We start from the raw sequence: 20,067 nt of genomic DNA, 5'->3' as shown, positions 1-20,067 counted from the left end.
TTGCCAGAGGATGTTGGAGTATCTCCATACCTGTGAGCTGGTAAATATTTAGAGTTCCACTGTATTTAAACTCTGCTTGTATTTGAAGGAAGAAAGATGCTCTCAAAAGTAGCCACTGTACTATCGGAGTACTAGTGTGGTTCTTTCATGTTAGATATACCTTATGAAAATATACTCGGTGGAGCCATTGCTTAGTACCACACACACTGAATATTTGCTATGTCAGTTATAGATGGACAACCTTTTAAACTAAATCTGGAAAAGCAGTTTTGGGGTGGGTTTTTTAATCTTCTGGAAAATCAAAGTACATAAACAGAAAATCTGCATATATCAGTGAGTAAACAAATCGCAAATCCTATTTTCATCCAGTAACGTACTCTGCTGTTTAAATGTGTATTCTAGTAGAGCAGGTTTTTTTACTTAATGATAAATCTACACTGAGCAGACTGTCCGTTTTCAAGTCCATTTTGAAATGAAAGCTAAATTGGTTATCCTGCAGGTAGTCAACAAGCAAGTGGAGGAAAAGAAGGTTATCAGGAGTAGTCAGCATGGATTCACCAAGGGGAAATCATGCCTGACCAATCTGATAGCTTTCTATGATGGCGTGACTGGCTGGGTAGATGAAGGGAGAGCCGTGAATGTTGTCTACCTAGACTTCAGCAAGACTTTCGACACGGTCTCCCATAACATCCTCCTAGGGAAGCTCAGGATGAATGGTCAGTGAGATGGACTGAGAACTGGCTGAATGGCAGAACTCAGAGGGTTGTCATCAGTGGCACTGAGTCTGGTTGGAGGCCAGTAACTAGTGGTGTCCCCCAAGGGTCAGTACTGGGCCCAGCCTTGTTTAACTTCTTCATCAACGACCTGGATGAATAGTTAGAATGTACCCTCAGCAAGTTTGCTGATGACACCAAGCTGGGAGGTGTGGTAGATACACCAGAAGGCTGTGCTGCCATTCAGCGTGACCTGGACAGGCTGGAAAGTTGGGCAGAGAGGAACCTGATGAGGTTCAACAAAGGCAATTTGCAGGGTCCTGCACCTGGGGAGGAACAACCCCATGCACCAGTACAGGCTTGGGGTAGAGCAGCTGTGCGGTGAGGGACCTGGGTGTCCTTGTGGACGACAGGTTAACCATGAGCCAGCAGTGTGCCCTGGTTACCAAGAAGGCCAATGGGATCCTAGGGTGCACCAAGAGGAGTGTGGCCAGCAGGTCGAGGGAGGTTCTCCTTCCCCTCTACACTGCCCTAGTGAGGCCTCATCTAGAGTACTCTGTCCAGTTCTGGGCTCCCCAATTCAAGAAAGATGAGGAGCTACTGGAGAGAGTCCAATGGAGGGCTGCGAGGATGGTGAGGGGACTGGAGCATCTCCCCTACGAGGAGAGGCTGAGGGAGCTGGGCTTGTTCAGCCTGAAGAAGAGAAGGCTGCGAGGGGACCTTATAAATGCTTATAAATATCTGCAGGGTGGGTGTCAGGAGGATGGGGCCAAGCTCTTTTCAGTGGTGCCCAGTGACAGGACAAGGGGCAATGGGCACAAACTGAAGCAGAGGAAGTTCCAGCTGAACAGGAGGAAGAACTTCTTCCCTCTGAGGGTGATGCAGCACTGGCACAGGCTGCCGAGGGAGGTTGTAGAGTCTCCTTCTCTGGAGATATTCAAGACCCGCCTGGACGCGGTGCTGTGCAGCCTGCTCTGGGTGACCCTGCTTCGGCAGGGGGGTTGGACTAGGTGACCCTCAGAGGTCCCTTCCAACCCCGACCATTCTGTGATTCTGTGTGGTTCTCTTTAGACACTTTGCAGGCATTAGCGCAAAGCATAAAGGTCCATTTGCAAACTAGGAGTAAAGCTTCAGGCTGGCTGTACTCTGTACAGCCATGCTTATTGTTACAGAGCTGCAGTTGCTTTCTTTGATTTCAAAGGCACAAAGGGTAGGTTGGTATGCAACAATGAAGAAAGGTATATCATTTTCCCACTTTAATGGTAGTAAAAGCTACCACCTAAGTCACAAATGCTTCTGCAAAATCATTAGCAAGTAATTAAATTAAATATTGGTTTCATTCTTTTTACCAAAAAGCAGTAATCAATCACCAAAAAACTGTTTTAACTTTTGGTGTTTTAAGCACATGCCCCTTGATGTGCCTTATGCCCAGGCACGGTATTTACTCAGTAGATCGCTTAATTGATTATTCAGTGTCTCCTGAATTCCATAAACTGGAGGAACTGGTAGCCTGTTATTCACACAGATATGTGAGCTAGTGGTTTTTCTGCTGTCTATTTTGAGCAGAGCATTGATAGTTGAGAATAAGATTTTGATAAGAAAAGTGAATATTCTCTGTAAAAACCAAAAGACCTTTTTTTCATGATGTGAATAAGTTATGTTTAGCAAAAAGCAATTTAGTTTCAGAAAAAAAAATACTGTTTACTGAGAGGGGACCTAATTTAGCATGAATAGTTTTATTCCTAAATAATTTTTACAAAACCTCCCTAGGGATTCCTCTTTAAGTAAATGTGTCTCTTGCTTTGGGAAATTTTAACTTCTGAGTTACTTTTTTTTTTTTTTGCTTCTGCTTTCCAGCTTGGCTGTCCACCAGCTCACAGTTTGTATCCAAAACACAAAGTTCAAAAACCAGGAAGATTTTTCTTTTTTAAATGGAACATAATAGTAATAATAATGCCTGTGTTCTTCATTATTTCTAAAACTTTGACATAACTTTAAAAAAAACCACCCCACATCCTCATTAATAGCGATGATTGAACTAATGTTCTTTGCGCTAAGAAAGAAGATTATGTAGTAGAGTCAAAGATGCTTAGGTTGATAAGTATTCATTAAACTATTATATGTTCTTGTGTGTATGTTACAAAGTATTCTTCTCTCATGAACAACTGACTACTGCAAAGAACACTCCAATTTGCTTTCTTGTTAAATTTGACCCCATCCTCCGTTCCCTGCACCACACTAACAGGAATGAATAAAAACCTTGAATTTTAAAAATGCCTTTTGTCTGTATACACATCATTTTATGTCTCTGGAACAAGTCCTGAAAAACTTCATTTTCTTCTTGCATTTCGGTGTATGAACAATTCTAACTCTATTCTGTGTCTGTAACCTATTCAAGCCTCTTTTTATTTACAAAGCATCCACACTTCTAACTATTTTAGTCAATTCAGCAGTAAGGAAACAAAAATAAGAGAGAAGTTTGTCATTTGTCACACTTCTGATTAAATGATCAGAGTTATACTTTGTGAGGCTGATACCTGAAATGATAGAGTGGCATGGTTACAAGATTTCCATCCTTAAGTGCAATAGAGATTACCTGATTCCCTTCTGCAGGATACAAAAGGAGAAAAGTTATTTCTTTAAAGTGTAACTGAAATATTTATGCCGATTTAGTCTGCAAAATTAACCTGAAGAGCTTCTCAGAATGATTCACCCTTGAAACTTGAAGTTCTTCAGTCCTGACCAAGCAGGAAATACACTGCATACTATTGTAACTCAATCCTTGTAATGCTTCATATGCTTACAGACCTGTGACATCTTTCTAAGTACAGAATGACACTGCAGTCTCCACAGTGCCCCAGAGGAGAGTGTGTTGAATTCCTCATCGATTTCAATGCCTTGCAACAATGCTCTTCCCAGTACTTACCTGGCTCTTCTAGTCTGTACAAGAATGCAAAAGCACAGAACTGCATATACAGAAGTAGGCATTTAACAAGAAAAGATAGTCAACGCAGGCCATTCAGACTTCAAAGAATTCACCGTTTGTCTGATGTGCCATTTTATTTTTGAATGAACGTTAACCCAACCATACAGATATGCAAACATTTGTGTGCATAAAGAGAATCATGATACGAAACACAGGTACTAGTTGACTGCTGTATTTCTGCACAGCAGATCAAGGTTGTATCTCCGTTCACAGACAGATGTATTAGAAAATAACCAACCTCTCATTCTGCAGGTGGTAACCTTTACTTTGCAGAAAAAAGTGGTGCTGGTTAGTTTCCAATTTCACAGTTTATTTATTTTGTTGCTTGTCTCAGTTGACTTGCTCAACTGTCTGTTATGCTTCCTTAGTCTACGTTGCCTTTGCTGAACTGGCCTGCGGAGACAAGTGTCGGTGTTCCAGACTCACTTGGTGTGCCCCATTGAGTTTAATTTTACCAGCATGAGTTTGGTTGTGGTGTAAATGGTGGGTAAGAAAGATTAACTTGAGATTTTCTGCTTTGAAGATCATAAGACTGGCTGGTTATTTTACTAATCCAGTTTAGATTCTGACTTGCGCACAATGGACAAGATCTTACTTCACAACAGGTTGCTGTAAAATGAAACTGGAAGAAACAAGAGAATGAACAGATCCTTCTTAAAGGAAGTTGGTATGTGGAATCCGTCTCTCTGAATATATAGCTTTTCTTTTACTTTTCATTGCTGGCTGAAATCTGTACACGTCAGCATATTCCAGAATTTTAAGGCAATGGGGAGGGAGGGAAGTGTATAATAAAAATCTCGCTTTCCCTCAAAAAGATAGGAAATTGGAAATCTTTCAGTCAATCTAGTAGTAACATGCTTTGTTTTGCATGTAGCTTCCAAGTAATCTGCTTATTCTATCTAAATTATTGTAGTATTTTTGTATAACTGGGTTTTTTTTGGTTTTTATTTTTATATGATTACAAAACATTTGAAGGAAAAAATAATTTGGTTGAAAAAGCCACCATAAATAGATATCTATATATCAGCTATTTCTCTAACAAGCAACAAAGTTAAAAAAGAGTATTGGAGGGAAAAAGTTTGTTGGGGGAATATTTAAATATCTGTAATTAAATATGGTCTAACAGAGCGCTCTGGTGACTGTTAAAAACCTTTGTGCAGCTTGCATTTATTTATTGAGAGGAAACTTCCAGCATCTGAATTATTTCAAGTAGTTTGCATTAAGAGCTTACTTGAAAAATAGGTGTAAGCCATTGCCACTTGTTTGTATGAAGGTTATTCTGTGAAAGTACTGTATATGCTTCTATCAGAATCCAGTGTATCGGAGCAGGGTGCGTGTATTATAGTGTCTTGACTCTGGGCAGGTTTTGTTATGCTGTAGTGTAAGGAAGGAAAAAATATCACTCCTGCTATCCCACATGCTGTAAAGAAAGCAAATAAGCTGTCAGGCTTCTGCCAGAATCTAGAGGAGATTTGTATGGTGCTGGAAAGAGATTGCAGAGGATCAAAGAAAAATATAGAGTAATTCTTAATCTTCTTTTACCAATAGCACACGAGCTTTATGAAAAATTCTCGTTCTCCATGTGTTTTCTTATTAAAATGGGCTATTTTAGGGAAGGTGAAGAGAGACTTCAACCCTTCGTCAGGTTCACAGTGATGTTTAATGAAGAAGATGCATTACTGAAAAGCCTCCCAAAGTCAGCATCAGAAGGAAATCTCATTTGTAAAAAACACAACTCTTGCAGGTTTGGTTCAGAGAAGCATCCAAAGGTGTGGTGGTGGGTTTTGATTGTATATTGTCTTTCATCATAGTTATGAAAAAGCTGTTTATATGATCAGAATATTCCAGTGGGAGATTCTTGCCATTTACAAATTTGCCACTTGGAAAACTAGGATTTTACAGAAATTGAATTTGGATTTTTCCATAGAAGTCACACAGTTTTCCATACACTGTAAATACAACTTTTGTGAGCATTCTGAACAATTGTGTTGAACTGTGCTGTACTAGGGATGTACTTGGTCCCTGTGAAGCACTTTTTTTTCCTAGTGAGTTAAACAAGATTGTTACATTGTTGTCAGTCTTCCCTAGCCTACACTCTCAGTTTGCTATCTGACTTGTCCTCTGATAGTACTAGTAGTAAGTCTTCCATATGAACTGTCATTAATTAATTTCCGTTAAAGAACTACTGTGGATACAGTTTCAGTTGATTCATTCATCCAGTTACTGACAGGCCAGTATGTCTGAACTTCCTACATGAGAAAAGAATGCAGCAGCAAGTACAATTTTCTGTAGCAACTTGTTACGTGTTTTTCTCCTTTTAAAAATACTTCCTTATTCCAGTCTTATTACTTACATGTTTAGAGTTAGGCACACAGTAAAGTGATTTTGGCTGGTCAGCATCCCAGATGTTTACTCTTCATTTTGAAAAGATCAAGCCCAAACAGAAAACTCTTGTGAAAGGCATTATGTTCCATTTCCTATTTCCTGAGACAGGCAGCCTTGCAAAGGATCTGTTTTGGTTTTTTGTTGCTTTGTATGTGCACTGTGCAACTGTTGCACATAAGAGATGTTTTGAATCCAGCATATTAATTGAAGTCATTTTGCTGCAAAAGAATGGAACAAATGTTATTGCTACTGAATAATTTGATGTATAGCAGTCATCTAAGGTAGCTCTTACCTAATGAGTTTGGTAGGGTTCTCTCACCTAGAGCAATCTCACAGGACCTGTGACATGCAACTTGTTAGTATCACGAGTTTCAGTATTACAGTGTACAAAATATTCCATGTTCAGCATAGCCTTCTGTTGACTCATTAGCTTTGAAACGGTATGATACTGGACCTTGAGTATGCTTTGCTTTTCACAGCTTGAATCCAGTACTTCTCCCTTCCTTGAAGTACAGACTGATATTTAGACTTCATACCTGTGTCTAATCTGCTTCCCTCAGGCTTGTTAAGGCAAAGGGTAGGTGTTTTATTTTTGCAGTAATTAATCCTTTAGATTTGTTGGTTATATGAACCTACGAAGATGGAATTTTTTATAGAAATCTTGTGTTGATGTTACATGTGCATATGTATACATAAATATGTATATAATTCTGGTACTGGTGTGTATGTATATGTGCGTATGTATGTAGTACCAGAATTATGTATGCTGTGTGTATATAAAAATTTATTCAGAAATAAAACTCTTATCAGAGCAGCAGAAACAAAGAACTAAGAAAGGGCACATTTTAAAAATAAAATAAAACAGAGTTTTAAAACTTACATGAAAAGCCTCGGGTAGAATAGTCTGTCCTAAAAGCATAAATTATACTTAGGCCTGAACACATCTAAATACTCAGCCTATAATAAAATTCACACTGACTTCAACCTGAGCATAAATGCAACCCTTAAATAATAATGAAGTAATAAAATACATGCAAGTATAGTTGCCTCCAGTTTCCAGATAAAATACCTAAGGTCTTAGTGCTGCAACAGTGACATCCAGTGACTAAGCCAGTTAGTTCTAGACTTCATCTGCATTTGAAATGAATGCTAAAGGACATGGATGGAAAGGGAGGCTTATTTACTAAGATCCTCAGTGAAGCACTGGACTCATTGAGAGGGTGAACTAGACACTGTGTGAGAATACATGACATGATAAATAGCTAATTTTGAATAATTATATAAAGATTTATTTAACCCGTATCTATTTCAGAACTAGACATTTGCCGAGCCTAGTGAGGAATAAGTAATTTTAAAACAAATGCTTTTTCCAGTGAGGTAAGTTGTTTAACAAGACTATTCACCATTTCATACACTTTTTTATTATTTAACAATAATAACAACAGAGTTCAGTAGGCAATACTTCTATTATTTTGCTTCAGCTATGATCCACCCCGGATCAAAATGCAGCTATATGGTGGAAAGTATCTCAGGTTCCTCTTATAGAACCTGACTGGGCTTTTGAAGTTGTATGTCATGAACATGTAGATGACCTCAGCTGGAAAAGCAGGCATGTACTTCAGTGGTCTCAAAAAAATGGGCTAATTTTAAGATAACATAACGCTCAACTACAGAACTGACTACTATTAGTGCAAATGTGGAGTCGTGGTAGGTAGCTGATTGTCCCCTCTTATAAGTGTTTGCTGTGGCGTGCCATTGTATATGCGAAACAGCAGCTTTCAGTGCTTTCAGAAATGCTGTAAGAGCAACACTGTGTAAGATGATTAGTGCTTGCACTGAGGAAAAGGCCCCTTGGGACCTTTTGCCCTCTGCAGTGACAGTGGCTGCTACATCTTATCTCTGACTTTAAGCTTACGGGGGCAAGCCAACTATACTGGTGGTGTTTTTCCTGTAAGCTTGCTATCTAGTTCCTTATGAAGATTCAGAAACACCCATACTTTTTCATAAAATTCAAGTACCAGGTAGAAGCATGCAGTTATGATTTAGTTTGTTGAAGGCAGAAGACAGGAAGCTCGTGCCTTTATGAAAATTTTTGAAGACTAAGCAGTGGGAAAATGAAGTGGTATCACTAGAGGGCAACAAAACATCAGAAACCTTTATGTTGTTAAAGACCAAGCAATGTCACACCCGCGCTGACAGGGGCATTTGTGTTACGACCTGAAGAACAGCTTGTGCAAGCAAATGCTTCTGTGTTTTTCCAGCTGTGTTACACAGTAAATCTTGCTTCAGGGATCATAGAGCTCAAATGAAAGTTTATATATGCACATACAAAACCTTTCATGTAGTTTTGTGCTGCTTTATCTCTGTTCAGGTACAGTAAAACAGTAAGATTGGACATTTATGCATCGTTTTCATTACTGAACATCATGTGTTTAGCACTATGGTTAAGTGTAACATATTCTGCTAAAGCCAAATAAAGATGCATAGTATAGGAGAATTTGAATTTGAAGTTCACTGTCTTTCCATCCCTTTCAGTATCAGCACGACCACCAACCCAAAATTATGACAGACATTCCAGAATACAGTGACGCTGCCCCAGTCCTCTGAAGCTGTTAGGTTAGTTATTAGCCCTTGTCTTCCATTTTCCTGGTGTCTTTCTGGCTCTAACAGTACTCCCAGTGTAAAATCAGTAATAGCTTGCCACACTGCAGTGGGAATGTAAGCTTTGGTAGTACCATGGCAGATGATGGAGAGAGGAGGGTGGGCTATCTGACCTGAAGTCACTGGTGTGACTCAAGAAAGAGTCAGTTGTTTTTGACCTGTGGGTTGTAAGCATTTTTTCAAATCCTAGTACTTTTACCGTTAGGATTGTTACCCTTGACTACCTTCCGCAGACCACTAGTGAAGACAGAGCTCCAAACTAGGGGATGTTCTGGGATGGCACATTCTCTCCTGTTTTTGCTGTTGGAAAAAGTGGGGCTATCACCAGAGAGACTTCCACGGTGAGAGCTACTAGCTGAGGACATGGAGCTGAAGGATTTTTCCTGTGGCAAATGGTAGCCAGTGTGCCTTTTCAAGCAGTGTCCATTCGTTCATCAAGTTTGTAATGATGCTGACTCCTTGCATAAAGCTTCCCCCATTTTTTTTTCATTCCTTGATCTTCCAGTTTGTGGGTAGCAATTCTGTGCACTGTCAGAAGGCTAAAATCTAATCATCTCAGCTTTGAACTCTCCAGAGCTAAACTACTTATGAGTATTCCAAGAATTTGTACAAGGTGTTTTTTTATGGCATCTGTTTTAGTTTACTTTACCTGTACTTTTTCATATATCTGCTTACTAATACATTAGTGAGGTACACCAGTCACGAAAAATAGAGCTGTAAGTCTTTTTCTTTTTTTTTTGACAGAAATGCGGTATAAACTGCTCGTGTCAAATTTCTTTATGGAAATTGTTGGTGATATGAATGATCTGAAATGCATTCAGTAGCACTGGTCTTGTCTACTGCCCTTTAGACCTTCATGGTGGGCCTTTTCTGCCCCTCATCAATACGTGATGTTCTGGGGTTGTAGTCCCTGAGCAAAGCTATTCTGGCTATAGAAGAAGAATCATATAAGTGCTTTCTGGACTTTCCTTTGACTGTCAACCCTGAGTCATTTCAAAACCGGCCAGCAGAAAGCAGCTTGTAAAGGGGACTGGAATATTAGGCTTCTACTGTCCCTGCTGCATGCCAGTATATTCTGTGGAAAGCAGGCAAAAATTGGTAGCTGGCCTCTTGGTGTATGTACTGTAAATAGTCTTTTCTCACACTGCTTCAGTAATGCATGCAGTTCCTACTGTTGCAGAACTGACCAGAGCTTGACTCTGTGGGTTGACCTGGGAAGTCATGTGAAATGGTAATCTTCCAAACTGTAATATTTGTATTGGGAATTGATTCACATAGCACATGCTATACATAAATGTGAAGAGAGAACATAATGATAATGTTGTATACTCAAAGGTTAGAAATACCGTAAGTACGGATGCCTGGGTTCTTCAGAACAGCAACAAAGCTTAATAAAAGTAACCACAGTTAAGTGATCTCTTAAGGAGAAGCTAAGTTGGTGAGATTTGCAATTTGCAAGTTTTACTTTTTGAGAAGTTTCTAGACTCCCACAGGACCTTAGAAAAGTGCTTTTTAGTGACTAGTTTTAGTGCTCACCAATTTCATCTTGCTCATCTCAAAAGCCCCTTTTAAAAAGGAACTAAAAATGTTTTTTAGAATTGTAGGGCCTTTTTCCACTGTGAACCTTTAACTATTGACAACTGTCTTAAGCTATCGGCAGGTTTCAGGGCAAGCCAGAGGTTAGTGTGATTGTCTAGGCCAGGTCATAGCTGAATGGAATTCTTTGATCCCGCTAAAGGGTCAAAACAGTTTTGTTCCCATCTTCAAAGTCTGATTCCAGTTCCAGCTGAAGCCTTTTAGGTTATAGTTACAATGCAAAGGAGTCCAGAGACCCTCTTGACAACTACATTAGGAGGACGGCATGTGGGAACTGGAGACACATTAACAGAATAGAAAGCAAAAATATTAATCATAAACTGAAATACTGTTTCCTTTGAATTTTTCTTTTAGATATGTGTTCTTCTTGCACATAGTGGTATCTTTATTCTTAACCTGTTTTATTACTTACGAAAGATTTCTTAATCTAACTTTCAATCAAAATAAGGGGTTTCATTCTCTTATATGTCCCTCAAAGTAATTTTCTTTATCTGTGATTCTTAACTTATTTGACCATAAGAAGATAAATGTGTTTTAAAACTGTAGCATTTTCTTGTTTTTCACATCTGTGTGGACTGTTTCTTCCAGAATTACTTTATTATTTTGCACACCAAATCTGAGTGACTGGAGTGAGATTTGCGGGAAAAGAAGGAATGATACTAACAAATTGTGACACAAACTTTGAAAATTCTTTTTTGCGTGTTCCGTTAAACAAATACGTATTTCTTATTAAAACCAAAAAGAGCCCACTTGAAGTTTTGATAAGGTCGATTCGCTAGGTTAGGAATATATTTGCGTGGACTGGCAAATTCAGACTATTTGGCATCCAGTATGACTAAAAATAAAGCAGCTTGTCTGTGAATGACTTGTAGATTGGAGCAAGTGTGAAGCTGTCTCTGCTCATCCACATAGATGAATTCTAAGAAATGCAAAATGCAAAAGTATGTAATTTTTTTGAAATCTACTTGGTTTTGTTTCTATTGTAAGTGTACAGACTGAGATTTCTTTAAATTGCGACATCATTTTAGTACATCTGTTTGGGGCTGTCTTACTTGTGACCCTCGAAGAGGTTTATGGATAGCACTGCTAGGTAATGATTCTTAACACATGGGCCTGCAAAACAGGTTTTTCAGAGTCTTGGTGTCACACAAATGGGAGATTGACCATTTCCATTTAACTGACTTCTGAGCTGGATTGTACCTCTCTTTATCTGAGCTGGGGGTTGGTAATTAGTAACTGTATGGCAGAACCCCACCCCCAGTATTTAAACTGCCCCTTTGCTTTGTGACTGCTTCTAGTCCATTTCAGGACGGTTAATCTGTGTGATTATTGACCCAGTTAATAGTCAGTAGACTCAGCTGACGACTGACTTTGCCCTGAAAAGCATTACAGACATTGTTATGGTTAGTAACAAGACAGGAGATCTAAGAAGCTGTAGGGAGCACTTCTGCTGTATCAGAGACAGTTAACCTGTTAACTAACTACGAGAAACTTCCAATCTATTTCAGGATGTTGATGAACAGATAAATATAAATCTTCAATGAAAGTGATTTAACTCACCTGTTTGTCTTTGCCCAGAAATAATTGCAGGTAGTTACAGCTTCTAACTGTGTAAGTTACTGTTCTTCAGCACTTAATTCTATCTGTGATGCTGTTTGATTCATTATCTGGGAAATTCTTATCCTGTGTCCAGGACTAAGATTCTGGTCGTCTGTCTCTACATCTGCAAGTTACAAGGTCTCAATCTTACAACTAGAGTCCCCAGCACTGTATTCTTAATGATACTTAACTGTAGTTATAGCACATACTAGCATGATTTACAACTAGATGGTATGTTCCAGCTGAAGGGAGAATAGCCTTTGTATTACAGCTCCAGATACTGTGATGAAGACAGCCCGGATCTAGAGTGAGTAGCATGGCTTTATTAAAAACAGACAAACAAAAAAATGGTAAACACAACATATGTCTCTTAAATAGGCAGTGAATATGGCATCCTCGTGAGCCGTATCAAAGCCTGCAAGGTCCAACGAGTAGAATACCCTACAGACTGTCTCTCATTCTTTGAAAGTGCTTTTCATTTTAGCTAGCGCTGTTTAGAAAACAGCTGCTCTAAACTGCAGGCAGATCTGAAAACTTTAGACAGGAAGCGTGCCTGCCGCTGCTGCAGATCTCTGACTTCTACCCAGGGTGAACCCATGTACTCTGCAAAACGCAGTAACAAGGACTAGCTGATTAATCCACAGGCAGGAGCCTGCTCTAGGAAGATCAGGTTGCAATCCTGCCTTTGTAGCTTTACACCACACCCCTTCAACGTGAAATAGTAGGGGAGGATCATATTCAGCACTGATTGAGGATTTCTTTCTTTCTTCAAGAACTGTTGCTAGGAGTTTGGTGAGTACTTTGTGGTAGACGTTATTTTTCCTGAGAGATCTTTATTTTCTTTAGCTGTCAGAACGTGGTATCTACGGTTATGTTTTCTTTAGAATGTGGTAGATGCTCTAGTCAGACGTTTAAATTCAAAGTCCAGCCAGGAATGCTGCAAAAAGGGAGACCTTTCTTCTTTGTGAATTCAAAACAGTCAGACAATGTAGGTACTTCTATGATTACTAATATAAATAATCTTTAGTTGTCAGAATGTCAGACTAAGGTATTTGAGCTCCAAGACAGTTTTTTGAAAGAAAGCTGTCCGAAAGGTGAATATGTTAATTTTGATCAATAGCTGGAGTTTGAAAAAAAGCTTTTGTATTTTAAAACAATTTCTCCACTACAGTAGCTGCAAAGAAGGCTTGATTCAGGCGTGTAACATTTGAAGCAATTAATATTTTTGGAAGTACAAGAACATTTCAGGAGAAACAAATTAAGCTGATGCTGCTATAAGCCAATTTCACTCACAATGTATATTGGAATTCTCAAGAAATTAAAACCACTTGAACAGTGACGAGGGTAGTGAGGCTTACAGGTATGCCAATTTGACAAACAAACCCCACCCCAAAAGCCCAGAATGTTATTGGTGACATTTGTAGTATTTTCAGTGGAAAAACTGGCATAAACTTCATTTTCAATAACTCTGTAATGAAAACCAGTGATACTAGCCTGTACTTTAAAAAAACAAAAAAAAAGTTAGCCAAATTTTAAATAACTATGTTTTAGAAAACCTGAATACAACTTAAATGAGGAAAAGGCATGTAACAATGGGAAAAGTGGAGTAGGGAGAACAAATACAATTTGAACGGGGGGGAGTATGTGAAAGGTCAATGTGACTCAGTACTCTAGTAATTAGTCATCAAAGTACTTCATGGAAAACATGTGAAGATTAAATTTTCCTTCCGGAATGTCTTATGGACAGATGCAAAGACGGGAAGTCCGGCTGTCAGTAAAGATACAAACAGCAAAGGCATGCTTTAGGAGTTGCTAGGCAACTTTCCCAGTTTTTTGGGGAAAAACTGTCAGCCTTTTCCCTTTGCAATCTTCTGCTAATTCTTTAATTCTGCTAGGAGAGAGTTTGTGATATCTGTGAAGGCAGCAAGTATCTATATCCACAGTAAATTAATTTGGGTGGTTGTTTAAAATGAAATCGAGAATTATAAACGAGTTCGCTTTGTATAAAATGCACACAACTAAAGCAATATTGAGGAGGTAAAGATGATTAAAACACGTTCTGCTCTGACTTTTTCTTCTGTCAAATATCTCCCACGTGAAAGGGTTCATTAAAAGTCGTGGGCGATTGCTTGATAAATTCATTTCTTTGAAATTTTTATGACTTATGCTGGAAAATCTCCAAATGTGCTTTAAACTGACTTTCAGTAATCTTTATGTTCATCCTTACATTGTGCACTGAATAGTTTGCAATCTGGAGATTTAATGCATTTCAGCTGTCTGGTGGAGTTATATGACCTTTAAAGTGCATTTAGCCTTGCAGTGCAGTGTCCACATTTACTAATGTTACTAATGAAAGCTCAGTTGTAACTCAACTAGCGAATATTCTAAATACAGAATAACTTAAAGTTTTATGATCTTGACTCAGGACAGATAGAATAATTAATGGCATTTAATTTATCCTTAATCTCATTTGAGAGTTGATTTTGGAAGTCTAATGGTAAAAACTTACAAATTGTTGGTAACTCTTTTAGGGTTTAGCATCAGATCTAAAGAGCAATGAGGAAGAGTGTACAAAAAGGAGGCAGAGCTGCTGTCAGAGAGGAAATTTTAAGATATTGAGGGAAAAGTGTTCCAAGACATAGTGTGTCTAGGAAACAAAGCAAGGGTGTAAAAGAACAAGCTTCCTAACAGGCTTTCAGAGAGCATGTCTGGAGCCTTCAGTGAGTTTGAAATCTCACCTCTAGCTAGACCAGACCCGCAGTCAGAGAAGGAGAATTACTGGATTGTCGATCTAGCTTCAAGGACTGTTTATATGTTTCTCCAATAACCCTTCCAAGTTAAGTGCATAAATAGGAGTGGGTACCAGCACTCCGACTGCCAGTTCTGTCATACATGGGCACTGATATCCTTTATGCTATTCTTCTGACTCTCTGGATCTTGAATTACTTTTAGGGCAGAGAACACAGATTGTTCTTGTGGACGTATCAATGTGATTAGGATTGTTTCGGAAAACCTGAATATTAAATCTCCTCTGGAAAAAAAGAGACATTGACACCATCTTTCACATTCTGGAAAGCTGCTTTAGCACCCATATTTACTTTAAAAAGGCAATTCTGGCAAAAACTCTCATCTGTATTTTAAAATACAGTGGCAGCTGCTTGAAGTGCTTTGTAAAGATGATTATTTTGCTGGTGTGCATTCAGTATGTTCTGAGAAGGTCTGCCAGAGGGAGTCGAGCATGTGTACAGGAACAAGAAATTTTAAAATCAATAAGTAGACCATCAGTAGAGCTTAGGAGCCTCAGGAATTACGTGACTCATATCTCACAATTTTGCAGCAAACTGTTTAAAATCTACTTAATGCCAGTACTTACTGTTGCTCTTTGTTTGGGCTACTTTCTGAACAGTCCATTTTCTCTCTAAGAACCTAGGAGAAGCCGACAGTTCCTAACGCAGCCAGGACTGGATAGATGTTCTGGTAAGGACTGAAGATGGGGTCTTCATATCTAAAGCTCTTCTTCACACTGAAACCAGGGAGAACTGTCTTACAAAACAGGGACAAATGACCTACTTCTGTATGTTCCTCTTATGAAACTGTTTTTACTTTACAATAGGGACAGAGTGCCCCTGGGGATAGAATGAAGCAAAACCATATGGGGAATTGTATAATTCCTTTCCTCTCATAGTTATTTCAAAGCAAAATAGACTTATTTTTAGTCCTTTAGTTTTCTCTCATAATTCCTTTGTTCAGTTTCCTTAATTATTTCCTGTTGCTGTTAATACAGCTGTTCATTTTCCATCTTTTGTATTGTTGCCATCTTCCCTGATGTGTGCCGTTCATAACTGAGTATACCTCTGAAGTTAACTTGTTAATTTGCTTTACTGTTTAGTGAAAAAATAAGACAAGGCATTTGAACATATTGACCCAGGATATGATCTGGATGCAAGAAAGTTCAACCTTCTTCCAGAAAACAGAGCATTCTAAAAGAACTGAATTAAAAACAATTATATTTATAATAGCAATTGCAGCAAATAAATTAGAAATACAAGTATTTTATGAAGGAAATACTTAGCTGGTACAGTTTTTATAAAAGAGCTTGACAGAAAGGTCTGCAGGAGTGTAGTAGCATTTTCTGTAAACATCTGCTTTGACAGAGAAGCAATCTTTTTCTTCTATATTTTTACAATCTTTAGCATAATGAGGTTCTGGACAATGACTTATGCTTTCATCAGTTAGAGAAAAGGTAGCGTAGAAAGATGAGGCTGAAGTTTTCTGTGCTCTGAGACTCGTCTGATGAATTCTCTAGGTCCACAGAAGCTGACACTGCCAGCAGAATAAGAAGCACTATCTATACTACGGTGGGAGATGAAGGGAATATGACCCTTTTTTATGGCAGTGTTATTTTATGTTGGTTTTAAATATTTGCAGGTTGATAGTCTGAGGCAGTCTGGATTTGGGGGTATTCCCACTGATGACAGTTACAGCATTTCTAACCTGTGTGATGATCCAAAGCTCTTACATCCATTGCAGTAAAAATTTATGTGGTGTCTCCAGCTGCGAAGTTAGACACGGTGAGCTAAACTTTTTTGACAAAGCAAAGAAACTTGTATTTTGATCTTTGGTATGTGTGCAAAATGTGATCTATGTGATGACGAGGTTACAAAGGCTGATAGTCAGATAGTCAAAATCAATCACGAGAGGCATCGGTGTGGCAGGCAGTTTCCTCCTGTGCCTGCCTGTTATACTTTCAGTAGCTGACAGATTTACTTTGGTGAAATTGAGCAGCTGTGTTTCTGTAGTGTGTACTGTGTGAACTTATGCACAACTGAGTTGATAACAAGTAAACAGGACTGAAACGACTCTCTCTGTTAGAAGTTGTTGTAAGTTAACTGACTTCTAAATACATGACTATTTATCGACAAGTACATCTGAGATTTGAAAACATACACTACACTTTTCTAGTCCAAACTGCTAGGAAACAAAAAAGCAAACAGGCTAAAGGCTTTATAATGCTAATGTTGAGACTGCCATGCTGTGTTCCTAAAACCATAACTAACAATGCTACTTGTCTGTTTTGCTAGTGGCTTTTGTGCTCTGAGAATAGCTATTACTAGGATGCTGAAGGTATGCTTGGTTTGAAAATAGGGTTATAAGACCTGTATTTTTGCTACATACGGGTAGTTTCTATCCAAGTAGTACAGGTTTGAGTGTGATGGGTTTGATGTTCTGTTTTTGAAGATTTATGAAATTATGTCAACTAGTAATTTGGTTTGGTCCACATTGTAGAACATTTTGGTAAGAGCAAAAGAACATTTCTTTTCCCTGTTGAAAGCTACGTCACAGTGAAAACAGGCTGTATACGTGGAGTAGAGATTTACCTCAGACTGGGATGTGGCATGTCAGATAGATGCAGTTGCCACATCTAAATAAATAACTGGCTTATTTCTTTATTTCTGTTTGAAATCAGTCTTCTGTGAGGTGGAAACTGAAATTCAAATAATGTTCTCCGTATGTCCTTTGTGATAAGCTCATAATGTTTGATCCTGTGCCATATGTTTTATTTTGGCGTTTTTTTCCCTGTGGCTAGTAGAAGTAGCTACACAATCATAAGTTGTTCTCCGTAAGGGTATCATTAGTAGTTAAATAATTTGATGCTGGCAAACCCGGTGTTCCTGTGAAAAGAGCAGCTACTTTAAAAATATAATTCTTAATTTAAGAGTTTACAATTCACTTGGACTTTGGTATCAGGTGCTCTGCACTGTATGATCAGGGAGTTAGGAAAATTACTCACAGGCTACTATTGCCAAGGCATAGTCTCACCATCTCTCTGCTTCCCAGAATCTATTGAGTTCCCATCTCTTTTGTGATGGCTGTCATGGATGCAAGACCCCAGCTAAGCCAGGTAAGGAGGAGGACTCAATGGAGGAGGAAACTAGGATCTGGAGCTGTGTCACAAGAGAAGTTGAGTGGAGACAGGATGGCAGAAGTACCCAGTGCCAGGTGTGAACTGACTAGGAGAAGGGAATAAATAGATCCTGGAACTAAGTTGGCAACATGGAAAACAATTTTAAAGCACAAGTGAAAGGAGTTGGCAAATGAAAGTGAAAAGACGAGAGATCTATAGTTGTGTGAAAAAAGAAGGGTGTTCTTGTGGTAGGCTTATTAATTTGGTTTTTTTTTGTTTCAATTTCAAAACATATCATTTGTTGAGGGGGGGAGAGTTTCAATAGCTCATGCTTTCAATCAGTAATGTTTGCATGCTGATGATCCACAGTAGACTGCCTCCCGTTTTATGAAGTTACTGTGAAACTGCAAGGCTTTGCTCTGATGAAAGTCAGTTTGAATGACAGACCAGCTCTGACTCTGGGACTTACAAAGCTAGGTCATGTATCATCATTCTTTGTTCAGTTTATATCAAAGCAGAGGTGACAGAATTCATACTTACTTCGTTCTTTATACTTACTCCAGATTACATGAGGAAACATGATGCTTCAAACAGCTGCAAAATAGCATGTGTAATAAAATATTATTTAAGGGCACTCACTGACTGCCAGCTGGGAGACAATGTGAAAGATACATCTCATTAAATTTCTTTCATACAAGTCCTAGTAGGTAGTACAAGATATCATAGGGCAGATATAATGCCTCTGAAGTACAGTGAACTAAAAAAAAGTCTGTTTCTAAATCAGAGGTGTTATAATCAGGTCTAATGAGACCTTTTTGTCTTTAATTTTACGCTGTGCTAAATTCAACTTCTGACGAGGCACGTCCTATCTCTTGCTATTCATTCCTCTACTTATATCTTTTGCCGTTTTTTGTGTGTGTGTGTGTGCTTCCATTTCCTGGGCTGTCACTGTGAGTGAGTCACTTTTACAGTCATTACAATGACACTTTGTGGCATTTTCTAAAGCTGTCTGGTTTTGGCTACTACCAGAAATGCTAGCTTTTGTTTTGCTTTTTCCAGTTAGCTAGTTAGAGATAAATACCAGGCTGAAGAAATATTTTCTTCTAAACATCCTGGTAACTGTAGAAATTGATGTTAAAGAGACTGCTAAGTAAAAAAAAAAAGATTACGTGCAGATATATATACACACACACATACGAGATCTGGCTGTAGAGGCTGCAAACTGCACAGAGAACACATGGAGTTTTATAATTGTCTGTCTTCAGCAAAAAAAATCTTGAGAGCTTTCTTGTATTTCTGTGTTTAGGTGGCAGGATCAAAAAGGCCTAGTTATAAGACCGAGTGATAAGGATCTATTACTGGGAACTTCCTTGATTGCTTGTGGTCTGCTTTGTCTACCTATATTCCAGCTTGAGGGAAGCTAACGGCATTATTCACAAATGAAAGCATTTAGTTAAACCAGTAAATAAATCCGTGCCAATTATTACCCGCAGACCCGTGATCTCCTTTGCCAAGTAACTTAGAGGTTGTCCGTTACAGATATAAAAATATCTCATTCAAAAGGTAGTTGGTTTGGGAGCAGTAGAGTGACAGTTCCTAAGGAAATGTCTTAGGAATTTCTAAAATTGGCATTAATGACACTTTGATGTAGAGAAAAGCCAGTGTTAATGCTGGACTGATTCCTGGCTGTCCTAAGTTAGAAGCCTTCTGGACTAAGGGGCTATATTTACTCCCAGAGGTTTTCAGAATTTGGCCTAAATAATCAGACCATTTAACATGAATTATTTAAACTTAAAACATTTCCTGTCTTTGCATGACAGTCCTTCGCAAACTTGTGTATTTGATATTTTATTCAGCCACATGTCATAGATGAAGTATTTTGAATTGTGCTTTCCATGTAAATACAATAAGAAATAAACAGAATGCATTCAAAAAGGAAATAAAATTGATATCATAAAAGGCTTAAAGCTTTAAAGTTCTGTCACAGGGCAGCTGAACGCTTAATCAGATAACTTTGACTTTTCTAGAGGGTTTGGGTTCTTTAATTGAAAAAGCAGTGCCAAGTTCACTTTGATCCTGGATTTCACTCTTCCTTTAGGAATTGTAAGAAATAAATAAACTACAGAAAGATTTAAGCATTGCCATACTAAAACCTTCACCCCCTTCATCCCAACCCCACCCATACCTGACACAGTCTTCTGGAAATGTGTGAACCTGGGGGA

General features: G+C 38.6%; 1 protein-coding gene across 8 annotated transcripts in view; it reads left to right on the top strand.

Annotated features, from left to right (window-relative positions):
• TFPI (tissue factor pathway inhibitor) overlaps positions 1-20,067 on the top strand; it is a 73,491-nt gene that overhangs the window by 22,042 nt on the left and 31,382 nt on the right. For 3 of the 8 annotated variants that reach the window (XM_075430836.1, XM_075430835.1, XM_075430841.1), the window contains exons 1-3: positions 12,493-12,732; positions 15,364-15,417; positions 16,369-16,511. The exons of 2 other annotated variants lie outside the window; for them this stretch is intronic. In XM_075430836.1, coding sequence (XP_075286951.1) covers positions 16,412-16,511 — 100 coding nt within the window. In that variant the 5' untranslated portion in view covers positions 12,493-12,732; positions 15,364-15,417; positions 16,369-16,411. Of the gene's footprint in view, positions 1-12,492; positions 12,733-15,363; positions 15,418-16,368; positions 16,512-20,067 lie in introns of those variants that run through there. 3 more of the 8 variants (XM_075430842.1, XM_009933422.2, XM_075430837.1) reach the window with 2 other exon arrangements.

The sequence above is a fragment of the Opisthocomus hoazin genome, chromosome 9, assembly GCF_030867145.1.
Source record: "Opisthocomus hoazin isolate bOpiHoa1 chromosome 9, bOpiHoa1.hap1, whole genome shotgun sequence".
Taxonomy (NCBI): domain Eukaryota; kingdom Metazoa; phylum Chordata; class Aves; order Opisthocomiformes; family Opisthocomidae; genus Opisthocomus; species Opisthocomus hoazin.
This window is presented reverse-complemented; position numbering and strand designations above follow the sequence as displayed.